The sequence below is a fragment of the Chaetodon trifascialis genome, chromosome 20 (assembly GCF_039877785.1).
Source record: "Chaetodon trifascialis isolate fChaTrf1 chromosome 20, fChaTrf1.hap1, whole genome shotgun sequence".
Classification (NCBI taxonomy): Eukaryota; Metazoa; Chordata; class Actinopteri; order Chaetodontiformes; family Chaetodontidae; genus Chaetodon; species Chaetodon trifascialis.
Genome location: NC_092075.1, coordinates 17,108,992 through 17,123,056, shown reverse-complemented (window position 1 = coordinate 17,123,056; position 14,065 = coordinate 17,108,992). Strand labels below are relative to the sequence as shown.

Sequence of the window (14,065 nt, the reverse complement as noted above, 5' to 3'; positions counted from 1 at the left end):
CTCATTCATTTTTCACAAACCTGATTCCATCTGTCTTGTTATTTTTATTTATTTATTTATTTTTGCCTGTCCACCAATCAAAATTTGAACACATTCAAATCTACATGAATATCTACACCTCCACATACCTGTACATAAAGGGGGGGAAAAACAGGAGAATGTATCATGGAAAATCAATAATGATTATAGTAATGATTATGTTGCATTTATTTGCACTTGAATATCCATCCATCCATCCGTCCGTCCGTCCGTCCGTCCGTCCGTCCGTCCGTCCGTCCGTCCGTCCGTCCGTCCGTCCGTCCGTCCATCCACCCATCCATCCATCCAGCCATCCATCCATCCATCCATCCATCCATCCATCCATCCATCCATCCATCCATCCATCCATCCATCCATCCATCCAGCCATGATAAGCAGTGTCTTCTGCTTATCAGGGCTGGGCTGTGGTGGCAGCAGGCTAAGCAGGGTATTCCAGACGTCCCTTTTCCTTGCAACATTATCCAGCTTCTCCTGACGGATCCCAAGGCATTCCCAGGCCAGGTGAGATATATGATCCCTCCAGTGAGTTCTGTGGCCTCATCCCAGTCCGGAGATCCTGGAAAAAATCCACATGAAGGCGCCAAACCCTTTTGACATGAAGGAGCAGTGGCTTGACTCTGACCTCTCGGCAGAAGTTGAAGCTTAAGGCTGAGTCCCGTCAGACTATGGAAAAAGCTCATTTTCGGCGCTTGTGATTGCAATCTCATTCTTTTGTTCACTACGCACAGCTGGTTGAGGGTTGAAACATAGATTGACTGGTAAAGCTTTGCCTTCTGGTTCAGCTCTTTCATTACAATGGTCCATTTTTACCATCAATCATGAACAAGGTCCCAAGATACTTAAACTCCCTTGCTGGGGGCTGCAAGTTCCTCCCAACCCTCAGGGAACAATCCATGGTTGTCAGCAGTGAACCATGGCCTCAGACTTCGAGATGCTGACTCTCATCTCTGCTGCTTCACACTTGGCTGAATACTGCTCCAGTGCATGATGAAGGTCACCGTCTGATGAAGTCAGCAGAAACATATTATCTGCAAAAAGCAGAGAAGCAATTCTGAGGTTTCCAAACCAGACACTCTCCTCACCACGACTGCACCTTGAGATCCTGTCCATAAATATCACCAATAGCAATATTAACATTAATAATTAATATCTCACAAGCTGTTGGATGGATTGCCATGACATTTAGTACAATGCCCCCCTTATGGTGAATTGTCTTCACTTCGTTTACCCATTAGCTTTTCATGCCATCATCTTCATGAACTCTGTCATCAGGTCAAAATTTCAGTTTGCCCAACACTTTCTTTGATGACTGCATATGTACAAAATAAACAACATTGCCAACAGCATCGACTACATTGTGTTTTGTGCTTGGATGCTGATGGTAAACAATAAACAGTATCTGCTAAACATCAGCATGTCAGCATCGTCATTGTTAGCATTTTAGCATGTTGACGTCAGCGTTTAGCTCATAGCATCATTCATAGACTAAAGGTGATCTTTCATCTTGTTATTTTATTTCAACTTTGTAAATTATATACCTAAAAATGAAACATTAATATAAGCACACAATAAGCTACTTGAGCTGTACCTGGAGCTCTTATTGCTGGGAGTTGTGCAGCTTCATGGCGTGTCTTCGAAAGATAAATTATTTATAATTGTATCAGTATTTCCCCAATTGTGTGAACTCTCTTCCTCTTTCTATCTGATTCTGACTCCCACTGATAGAGGAAATGCTGCCTGGAGGCGGGTGACTAATGCTGTTGATAGTCTGCCAAGGCTGTTAAGATTAGTTTAGCACTGAAGCAGTCATTAGTAATATTTTTCCTCAGTTGATGTGATTTGATTGCAACATACTGCATTCCTCCAAATCAGACTGATGTTTATAGCACCTTCAAATCTAAATATCTAACAAGGCTGATTGACTCTCAGTTAGTACAAGTGGTTGACACACTAACAAGAAAGCAGTTTCAAGTGGAGATTGTTGCTTTGTGGATATCTGTTGTTGATAGTAGGGCCTCACAGCACAGAACACCAGATAATGTGGTAAAAGTCATAAAGTGATGAACTGCCTGCATGCTGGTGCACAGTGCATTGACAAATCAGGACAGAAAGTAGCAAGTATCAAAGTTTAAACAGTTTCTTTAAAGCTGCACTGCATCTATTTTCCACGACAGAGCTTAAAAATACAGAAGAGTTTGTGTGGGTTTGAAGAGCGAGTCATCCTTTCACTGCACAAATTGAAGTGTCACCAGAATATAAATCTGCGGGAAATACTGAATAAGTGTTTTTATTTATTTGGAGAATTACAGCGTAGCAGCAGCAATAGTATCAGCCATCAAAAATCCAGATCAGTTTAACACTAATTATGTGACTAACTGTTATGACAGGCAATCATCTTCATCGAAAGCTCAAACTGAAGATTCTTTTTCTGTAATTACAGTGCCATTTACCTTCCACTTAACCAAACAGCTGCAGAGCCAATCAACAAATAGTTGCCACAGTTAACTTTTTGACTCACAGGCAAAGGAGACTGCTAAAATATAAAATATAAATATTTTTACTTGCCAAAATGCATATTATACCATGCAATTAGAGTTCTACCACACACACACACACACACACACACACACACACACACACACACACACACACACACACACACACACACACACGCACACACACACACACGCGCTATATCAATGGAAGTGTTAGGCTACTATTAATATTTATTTCAGTTATTGTTATAAACTTTGCAGATGAAGAATTTACATGCTTATATAAAGAATAAGTTATGTTATAAATTAAACTACCAAGCGTATTAAATTCATTTAAATTAGCCTCATCTCAGCCTCCTACATCAAATTACTACTAACAGAAGAATGCATAATTAATAATCAAACTAATCAATGAACAGTGGACAAGTTGGACATAAAGGAGGTGGACTTAAACGCAACAAATTGGACATTTTGTGCGCATGCGCAATACTAGAAAATAAGGAAGTGGTTTCCATCATGAGAGCAGTGTAGATGTGGCACCGTAGAGCAGCAGTCTGCCCTCGATAACAACATTTTACGGTGTTTTTTTATACCTCAAGTGAAGGTAAGAGAGGAACGAGGAGAAGAAACAAGTTTTACATCGTTGTAACTCTTATTCGTGTCTGTCATGTCACGTTAGCTAGCTTCAAGAAGCTAACGTCAAAGCTGCAGCTAATGAGGTAATTAGAGTTAGTTAACCAAAGCAGGTTAACTCGGCAGTTCACTCAGCATTTAATACCTTTATTATTACTTGTTTGGTCGACGAAAGCCTCGGCTACATACTGTTATCAATGCACAGAAGCTACTAACATGCATTTGTTGTTGTTGTCGGTAGTTAGCCATATGTAGTAGTGATTTAGATACATATGTGGAGCACTCGTGGGGATGCTGCAGGACTCCATTAACTTTCGGCGCTTTTGAGTGTTTTATCATACATAACTTTATTGAACGACACAGTCAAACGTGGCACAGTGGCAAGAAAGTTAATAAAGAAGAAGTACATATATTAAAGGGAGCCAGGATTTTAGATACATGCGTCATAAGTACAAATTCCCCGAGTACAAGCCCACCACCCTGAGAGGCTGTGCAGCTTCCAAATCCTACCTTAAACTGTAGCTCTAGTATTAAAGTACTAGATCCCTGTACTGTATAAGAATTATTTTAAAAATATTCCATTTGAAGACACAAGTCAGTCAGCATCAGTTTTTAAAACACACCATATGATTTGTGTGTAAATGACCAGCGTCCTCCTCCTCAGGCTGTCAAAATTTCCCTGAAACTCCACTGAGCACATGACAGTGGCAGCTGCAGCGCTGAAGGGAACCTTAAGCAAGTGGAACAAAATATTTCATACATGTTCTGATGTCACAGTACTAGCATAAAGAATGTACTCTACAGTACTGCAATACCATGGCAAAAAGAAAAAACGTGTCCGCGGCACACATTTCTTTTTAAATTAACAACCTGCACACTGTGTTTGTAGAGAAAATTCACCGAACACATACCAACACGTGTGATAACGTTAATGATAACGGTAGAGCAGCTGATTTTCTTCCTCGTTATTTTGCCTGTGAGCCTTGGGTTGAAAATGCGATTGTAGATCTGTTTACTTTATAGCTTTGTTTTAACATATTCACATACAAAGCAGGGTTTTGCGAAGTACAGAGAGGTGAAAAATTAAAGGAAAATCCAGCGTGAATGAGTGGAGAGACACATTAAATGCAGATGACAATTAGACGGTGCTCTTCACCACCATCATCAACAAAAAAAATGGAATATCTTTTGGAAGAATGCTGTTCATCCCTACTGTGGAGGTCAAGAAACAGACCTATGATAAGGCGCCGTGAAGCTGCTCTGCAGGGTCACCCTACCGCGATGATGGTTCTTTGTCAGACATCTCCTCGCAGTAGCTTTAGTTGAATGTGTTAAAACCTGAATATATAAGAAAAGATGCGACAAAAGCAACCTCATCTAAACAATCTAGAGGAAAAGTATTTGCAAAACCTCTGAAACCAATCCAGATTAATATTAATAAATCCTCACACGTATCTGTAGTTTTTTTTATAGGGACATCTAGAAATGGCCTCGTAAACACTCTTCTCCATTTTTGCTAAATCCACAGTATTCCCTTGTTGCAGTAACTTCACAGCAAGTATAACCTGGAGCTTTCTTCATCACAGAGGCTCTGTGGCGAGTTGATGTGACAGCTGCTAGCACAATAACAGAATGTTTCTGAAAGCTCCTCGGTACTCTTGTTCATGCAGGAACAGCAGTTTTTATCTGTGGATTTAGTCTCCTGTGGGAATTTCAAGTGCACGGACGCCCTGAGCCAAAATCTTCAACATAAACAAAGTTTGGCCTTGAGGAGGATCAGATCACATGCGTAGTCACACTCTTTGTGTGTGGACACCAGTGATAATCTGTTCAATATATGAACTAATTGTTTTCATGAATGCTGACTGGCTTGTGTGAATGAAATACAAGAAATAGTAACTAGTATGAACAGCAGGACCTCTCATGGCTGAAAAAGTGTGAGATTAATACTCAGTTTTCTCATCAGGAAAATCACTGACGAATGATTTCTTTCCCTGCTGTGTGCTTATAGGTTGTAAGAACCAAATGTCCCTTTTCTGGGCAGGTTTTCCCCAAAAACACTCAGACAGCGTGCTGCAAACAGAGACACTCAGTGACCATGCCTTTGTTTAAACAGTGAAAGTGAATGTTAACTGGCAAGTTGTGTTAGACGCTGACTAAAAATGTCTGACGTTTTCATGGAGAAGAAATGAAAAGAAAGGATGAGCATCTTCTCTTCACGAACCACACACTCTGCCTAAGGTTTTCACTTGAGTCGCCTTATAGGAGGTGTACTGTAACGTTTTAGATACTGATATTGGCTTAAAGCAAGGTTGTATGGAAATATATATCCTTAAAAGATAAGTTCGGCCACCATTAGAGTACTGTTTATACTGTAGTATATGTAAGGGATATGGACTTCGTGGAAGTCCATTCATTTCTGATAATGGACACCTTGAAGGACATTATCCCGCTTATACCATGGTCACTTACAAAAGAAATAAAGTTTTTCACAAGAAGCGGCTGAGTGGACTATTTAATATCTCTCTTTGTGACGCGTTGCCAAGGTAACCGGCTCTGGCCACAGAAAGTGCAGCTCGGTCGACTGCAGCTGTTACATTAGGCCTAATCAGTGGATGGAAGTGAGATGATTGCTTATCGTTATGTTACGTGATACACATTATCATTTCAGAGGGCAAGTGCACCTCTTACCACCTGTGCGTGTCCTTGTCATCCTCCAAATTGTTCAACTCCTCCGGTGTCACCTCCTTGTGTCGCATCTCCTTCTTATATTCTCTTCTTTCTTTCTCTTCTGTTGCATCCCAGTCTTCAAAATGATCAAATTCACCAAATAGGCTAAAGGAAACTATAAAATCTCTCATGTTGTCTACTGTCTTGCCGTTGTGATAAATAAACTGTGAAATAACGTATGTTAACGTATGTTTTGAGTTTCTGTTGCCACGGTTACCAACTAGTGTTTGAGCCAGCACAGTAATTTAGAACAATCAGGCTATTTGACAGGAACTTTTTTATAGGTGTCCTACAACACTTTTTAACGGACACCCTCCAGCCAATCAGAATCGAGTATTCACCCAGACCATGGTATAAATAACCTAAGTAACCTAAGATTTCTGGTTGTAAATCAGTGAGCAGCATATTGTTCTAGAGTGCATAAAGATAACTGTAGAGATATTATGGATGATTACCTCTGTGTTTTTCTTTCCAAACAGCTCGTGCCACAATGAAGGCAGCTAGAAGCAATATGCTGGGAGCTGGAATAACCAACAACAAAGTCAAGTATTCACGGCTGGCAGCTGATGACGATGGTTACATAGACTTACAGGTGAGTCATTTTCTTTTTCTTTGGTAAATCTACAGACTTGACATTGTCTCTGATGCCTCATACTGCTCGATCAGGAGCCTAGTAATCTGTAAACCTTGAAATACCACAGATAATAGATTGAATGACTTCCTGGAAATGTGCCAAAGCCTTATGTGATTATACCAGAGGAGATACTAGTAGCAGCCTGCAACAGAACAAGCCTGTGTTTGTTTGTGTCTGTTTATTCTCTTGTGTTTATTGACCAACAATTGAACACTTCACAGTTCAAGAAAAGCCCGCCAAAGGTCCCATACAAGGCAATTGCACTGGCAATATTCCTGTTTTTGATTGGCTCCTTACTGATAATCTTCGGGGCTCTTCTTCTGTCAGGAACCATAAAAGTCGAGGTGAGTTTGGTCAGTTGATGTAATAAAATCTGTTCATATGACAAATGACATTGATTGTGTGCGCCAGATTGGGTCTGGTGTCACTATAGTTGGACTGTAGTTGAAGTGTTTTCCCAGTATATATTGCCAAAAAGCGTGTTGTTGAGCGTGTCACATTCTCCCATAATGTTTGTGTTCCTTAAAACTGTCAGTAAATACCCTGTCAGGCTTGTTCCCACAATACAAGTCCCCTGAAAATCCATTTGTGACAAAAATGTTTCTGTCTGAGCTGCCTCCCTCCTGTCTGTTCTGAGTCTAATTCCTGTTTGGAAGATACAGTATATCTCTGTTCATGCTACAACCTTGACTCTCAAAAAAGTTGGGACGCTGTCTAAAACTTCAATAAAACAGAATGTTAGAATTTGCTAATGTGCTTACTCGAATTTGATGCAGCAACATGTTCAAAACAAGTTGGGTTTACATTTTGGATTTTACGTGTCTGAAATGTGTCTCCAAACGCCTCTGAAGGCAGTTTGATTCATCAAGTCTTCAGATCACCTTGGATGCATGTTGATGTTCAAAGGATAGTTTGACATTTTGGGAATTACGCTACTTTCCTTTTTACTGAGACTTAGATGAGAAAATTGATACCACTCTCATGTCTGTCATGCCCCCCCAGACATGTTTTGAAATGTATATAAAATACTCCACTTTAAATAGTAATTTGTGCTTGATATGGTTTTTCCACAAAAAAGTTCAGTTATCTTGTTAAAATCCTGAAAATGATTCTACTCTTTCTGCCTCATTTATAACTCCAGAATCTATGAATATGTAATTGTTTTTCATTTCTAAAGCTTAACTGTTGAACACCAGATGTCTTCTACTTCACTGAAAAGCCCAGTCACAGTGTATGTGCGCGGGAGGCATTACACTAGTGTAAATTGAATATTGGACCATAATTGGCTTCCACGCTTGTTGTGATGTCACATATCATGCTTGTGAGCCCGTCCCTTCAAATCGGACTTTTCATTGAGCACAGACAAACTTTCCGCTGTCAGCAGATGAATGTGAAAACTAGCCTCACATTTTAAACTCAAATGCAAATGCATCAAACATTCATCTGGAAGAAGAACACATTTTTGATTGGAGGGGGACTGTAATTGGGTCCCCTTGGCGCCAGTCAACTGGCAGCCCACCGCTCCCGGTCTGCCGTGGAGGAAGGACTGACCACGGATGGGTCAAAAAGCGGGAAAGAATTTCACAGATGCATGGCGTGCGCAGTTTTCCTCTCAACTCTGCATGTTGTGTGGAAATTGTGACAAATAAAGGAATTCTTCTTCTTCTTCCTCTTCTTCTTCTTAAGCTATGGCCAGCAGCTGGTTAGCTTAGCTAAGCATATGTCAATGCTAGAAACAGCTAGCCTGGCTGGTGGTAACAGAATCCACTTTGCAGCCCCTCTAAAGCTCACTAATTAAGACTAAGTGGGCAGTCTTAGTTCCCTTTGGACAGGGCCAGACTAGCTGTTTCCCCCTGTCTCCAGTCTTTTTGCTAAGCTAAGCTAACTAGCTGCTGAACAGGCTTAAGAGTGGGATCAGTATTCTCATCTAGTCCTCATACTTGGTTAGATACCTAAATTTGTGGACAGTAAGTGTGAAGTTTTTTTTTTCTTTTTTCAGTGTTAAATGATGAAAAATTCAATGTTGTCTAAACATAAACAACCACACGAGAAAATTGCAGCAATGAAATATGCCAAAAGTCTGCAACACTTTGATTTAAATCAAGAACTATGTGATCAAAGAATAGAGTAAGTAAGTAAATAGAATAAGTAAACAAGACAGCTAATCTGACAGGACATCCTCCAACAGCTTTCGGTACTTGACAGTATTCCACGCTACACTTCGTAAACATTTCAGTCAGTAGCAAAAAAAAGTATGGCGGTGTGACACCCAGCCCTACATTTGCCACGCATCGATGGAGCCAACACAGCCTCCAAAATCTCAAGTCAAGCAGTGATTAAAACACTCACGCAGCTGTTAATCTTACCGTCAAATAGTCGTAATTGAACAGTTGTCTTGACATTTTATTGCCTCGCTGCCAGTGTTTCTTTCTGCTGCTTGCTTTTCCTGGCCGTGATGGATTTTGTGTGTTTGAATATCACTAATGGTTTTGATATGTTCTACCTTTTTGAGTGCCAATTTTGGTCGATCCCCTGCTGTGGTTTCTGCTTCCTTAATTCATGACTCCATGTGGGAGATGACAGAGTCTGCACATATTATGTTTGTAATTGTCAGTAGGAGGTTAATGTCGATGTTTTTTTCAGGCTACAGATTGTGTTTGCAGAAAATTTGATCTGACATGAAGGCAGCATCAGAGTATTTAAGATGTCTGCTTGCCAATTAGCCCACACGAGTTAGAATAGCATGTCTAATACTACAAATTACACAAGGTTCAAGCAATAGATAATGGAAAATGTGATGCCGGCAGGCAGGCAGGCAGGCAGGTTCTGTTGCAAGAAGTTGTAATGAGTTTTTGGAGTCAGAGGATGTGGTTCAATAGTTTTGTGGTTTCAGCTGTAGTGCGTGTTTGTGTGGTGCATGTGTGTATTAGACAACTGCGTTTCTGGAGAACTGGACTTATGTCAAGGCCTTTGACACTGTGAAAATACCCTTTGAGCACAGTCAACCATTGCAGTGGCGAGTAAAAGGAAAATGAAGTGAACTCTTCATTTTAACTTATTATTAATAGTGCTAATAACAATTAACTAATTAAAAAGTCACATTTTAATCTGAAATCTGGTTATAAAAAAAAAATCTTAACCAATGTCTGCTCACTAGCTTTTTCCAAAGCTTTTATCTACATCTCCTGGTCCTCTCTAGTGGATAGAGCTCAGTTCCAGTGTAGATGGCTCAGTTGTCATCACATGGAACTGCATTCAAGTGAAGACATCTGAGAAAACTCCATCAGATCATGACGAGATGTGGTTTAAAGCTTGTAAAAAAAAAGCCTTCTGTTAAGATTCTTTTTGTCTAACTCTTGAAGCATATATTTCACGGTTTGTTTTGTAACTTTTTTGTCATTTAGGTAAAATTGACTCTTTAAAAACCACCTCATTCAGTCACTCACCTGCTGAACACACACTGTACAGGACTCAGGCATCATGTTTCAGACTCTTGCAGCTAAAATGAGACCTGCTGGCCAGTGCAGCAGTGCACCTTTAAAAAAAAAAAAAAAAAAGTGTGTGTGCTACAGGCACTCAGTGCACAAGACTGCCATCTGGTGGTGAAATGAAACACCACTTGGTGTTGACAGAGGCGGCCTGAGCCTCCTGGTGGTTTGCTGCTCTGTATATTGAGTGACTGATGATTTGCATGAAACCAGACCTCAGACAGATGAAGTCATCATGTCTGTGAGCCTCCCGCACCCCCTTTTCATTCATCATGCTGGCAGACGATGTGTAGATAAGTATGTTAGAGCCCGCTGAGCACATTAAACACACTGTGATGCTTCTTCCAGCATCTCTTTGCCAACTGCAGTATTCTTGTATATAATGTTTGTGATTAAATATCAGGTCTGACACGCACCAAAGGTAAATTTGATGTTCCCAAGCTTTTTGGCTTTTAGACCTGTTAATACGAAGAAATGTCTGCTTGTAACTGTTCACCAGATGATGTTGTTGTTGTTGTTTTCAGCATCCAGACCGCACCATTCCTGTCATCATCATAGGGCTGCTCGTATTCCTTCCTGGATTTTATCATTTGAGAATCGCCTACTATGCCGCCAAAGGTTACCGGGGCTATTCCTATGACGATATCCCAGATTTTGGCGACTGAGCCAAATGACAGCTGCTGATTGGAGAATCCCCTCGTTTGGCCACGCTGTGTATCCTGAGACTGTTGCCTGCTGTTTACTTTGAGTTTCTGAATGTATGTAACAATTAAGGCAAATCTTTTATCACCTTCCTGCCATGGACACTGGCGTTTGTTCGCCCGTGCAGGATTTGAACTGTTCTGCAGATGTGTTTCTAGAATTCTGTTTATTGGCTGCTCTCTGATGTTTTATCCTCAACACAAAAGCTTGACAAAACTTAGAGGCTTTATACAATATATGTTCAACAACAAGGAACAATGAGTAGAGGGTGCCAGACCAGCTGCTTGCCTGCAACAGGACAGCAACATGTTGCTGATGTACAATACTCAGCACTCATTCAAGCCATGGTAGCAAATCTTGAATGAGTGGTATAATAACATTTTTTACAGACTACACACGCCTTTAACTTTAACTACTGCTTGAAGGTCCATGACCTGGATGACTGGAAATATTAGTGTCCTTTGCACAGTTGCACTGCTGTTTCATAGTGTATCTTAAACAATTATTTAATTGTGACTGTATGATATCATGGAAAGCTCAGGGGGCTATAATTCTCCTGAAGGATCATATTCGAAGTACTATCCAAAGATCGATTACTTTGTCAAAGAAGTATATTTTTGAATGGAATGTCTTACTTTCTGGATGAAGTATTACTATTTGTGCATATTCATTTAGTTTTGAATATCAAAGAAAGATGCTTGTTTGTTTGTTTGTTTTTTACATACATTTGCTTGATTTAAGAAATAAAAGTAGAAATCTGGAAACTGAGGTTTCATTATTGTGATCTGATTGCGAGTCCTTTTGAGATGAGAATGTGAAGGTAGGCTGTGGAGACAAATGGTGAATAAAAACACACAGACGCACATTTTTATGTACTTTTTCTATGGAAAAGTACATAGAAATAAACTGATGAAGAACTTCTTTCCTATTTACGTTGTCCAGAATAGAAATTAAAGAAAGAAAAGCACAATCATAGGTCCAACTAGTCTAAGTTTGTCCCGGTGTGGCCACCAGCATCAGGTAAAGGACACCCTCTTGTGGTTATCACCAAACTGGATGCCATCAGGGGATTAAGGGCTAAAAAAAAAAAAAAAAAAAAAAAAAATCACCCTTTCATCCTCTGCCTGCACAAACAAACTCGTTAAATCTACATTAGCTCAAACATTAAAGGGCTTAAAGGACTGTGGTAATAACTTCTGTTTAATGTGGTTTGAGTTGTTTGACAATAACAAGAGCACAGCAGCCAGGGGAGGAGGGCTGGGAGGTGGGGGTGGACTCTCAGGAGCGCAGCGAGGGCGCAGCAAGGTGCGCCGATGCTTCACTGTCACCTGTACGTGAAATGAACACCTGTTGCCGGCGGGTTTTAAACAGAAAACGCTCTTATTTCAGGTAGTTTGCAGCGCCACAAAGGAACGAGGCCTGCGTTCAGCTGGCCAAACAGTGGCCTGCTCTCCACACGGCGCGAACTGAGGCTCAAACTGGACTGAGGGGATGTATTTTTAACAGGAAACACCGCAGCGGCTGCCACTAACCGAGCTCCAGGTAAGTGATAAGTAAAAAAAAAAAAACAGGCCTTAATGGTTCTGAAAGTGTTTCTGACTACCAGCAGCTTTAAAAGGATGAGAAATTAATACTCTGAGCTCGTGCTGGTGAGTGCGAAATTTCCTCTCAATCCTCTGAACTGTGTCATGCATTTAAACGCCAGTAATGAAGTTTCTATGGGGGCTTTTCATTATAATGGGAAATGTGAAAGTGATCGTGGGGTTTGTGGAGCTTGGACTCTTCAGCCACTGCTCACGACCAGTAGCTCTGTTAATCATTCACGCGACCTCTCTGCGCTGGTTTTTCCTCGGGCATTTATTGTTTTAATTGTGTTATTATGGTGTGACAACCTTTGTAACAGAGTTCTTCTGGGAAACAGGGAAAATATGGTGCATGCGTGGAAAACTGGGAACTTTGTTTCAAAAAGCTGCCACTAACAATGGCAGCTCGGTAATAGCGATGGTTAAATCCTAAAATAAATAAATAAATAGTTTGAAGGAATTCCAAGAAGAGCATCTTTCAGCCTTTCTCCCACTTCTTAAGCCAACTGTTTAAAAGCCCTTTTAGATTAGCTGGAAAAAGGACTGTAACAAAACAGAAAACAGTGTGACAGCTTGTGTCTCTGGACTCATGGAAAGTTGAGCGGTTCACAGGACAGACACCATCTTATAGAAAACACTGCAGTAGATTAAACTGCCCAGCACTATGTAAAGTAGTCCAAATGAGCTCAACCTTAAGCATCTACAGCAGTAAAACCCAACATGCACATGAATGCAGCAGCAACATTAATCCAAAAACATCAGATTTAATAATAAAGCACTGAAAGGCACCACTTTAACTTTACTTTAACTTTTGAGACTTTAAGTACATTTTGCTTATAATCCGAACATACTTTTGCTTAATTAAGGTTTTGAACACAGAGCTATAACTCATAGTGGAGTATTTTCACTATATCTCATTGCTATTTTCGTAAAGGATCTGAATCGAGCCAGAGACAGAATCTGAAATCTCATCTCTTCGTGCTGTTGATTTTGTACTAAGACCAGTATCTATCTTTAGTTCACCGATTATGGGAGAAATATTCTCATAACTTCCCCACACCAGGCTCGTGGAATCATTTCACATTCTATTTCTGGTTTGATTGAGCGTGTTAAGGTGCCAGATGGGCGCAGTTTCCCATAAGTTTACATCATCAGAGGGAGGTGAATGGAAATTCATTTTAGCTACTTTTTTGTGAAGGACAAGAACTTGTTTGACACCACCTGGAATATATAGAAGCAGTGAACACTTCAAATGTGATACTTCAAGCAGGCTGAAGTAGATGCAAAACACCGCTGAGCCCATGCCAGTGTTTTTGCATGCTTTAGCTCAGCACAGCTCACTGCTGTAATGTTGATTTAGAATAAAGTTGGAGAGGACATTCATTCGGAAATTATTCACTGAGTCACCACTTGACAATAATGTAACTTTGACAAACATTAAAGGAGACACTGTGATCACTGTCATGAATTATCCATGTCCCGAAAGTCTCTACAATACTATAATGGCATGAATGGGAACAACTGAACACACTGGTAATGTCCTTTCAAGCCCCTAAAAAACTAAGTAAGCAAAGAAGTAAAAAAAAACATCTTTTATAGTAAAACTCAATCTGCTTCATCAGGACTGTGTGAGTCTGCAACTGTCATCAGGTTCGGGTTCAAATGTTGCTCCATGCTGATTGGTGTGCAACTATGTGACATCAGTCTTTTCCAAGTGAACTCCACCCACTTCAAATGAGTGAGAAGAGCCTAGCGAAAAAA

General features: G+C 40.4%; 2 protein-coding genes across 3 annotated transcripts in view; one reads left to right on the top strand and one right to left on the bottom strand.

Annotated features, from left to right (window-relative positions):
• barhl1b (BarH-like homeobox 1b) overlaps positions 1-14,065 on the bottom strand; it is a 336,897-nt gene that overhangs the window by 165,052 nt on the left and 157,780 nt on the right. The window lies entirely within an intron of this gene.
• LOC139349184 (transmembrane protein 230-like) lies at positions 3,026-11,488 on the top strand. 2 transcript variants are annotated; one of them, XM_070989759.1, is made up of 4 exons: positions 3,026-3,253; positions 6,377-6,489; positions 6,753-6,875; positions 10,544-11,488. In XM_070989759.1, the coding sequence occupies exons 2-4, from the start codon at positions 6,388-6,390 to the stop codon at positions 10,682-10,684; spliced, it is 366 nt and encodes a 121-aa protein (XP_070845860.1). In that variant the 5' UTR covers positions 3,026-3,253; positions 6,377-6,387; the 3' UTR covers positions 10,685-11,488. The 2 variants fall into 2 exon arrangements, with proteins under 2 accessions (XP_070845860.1, XP_070845859.1); XM_070989758.1 differs by having other exon boundaries at positions 3,026-3,138; positions 10,544-11,487.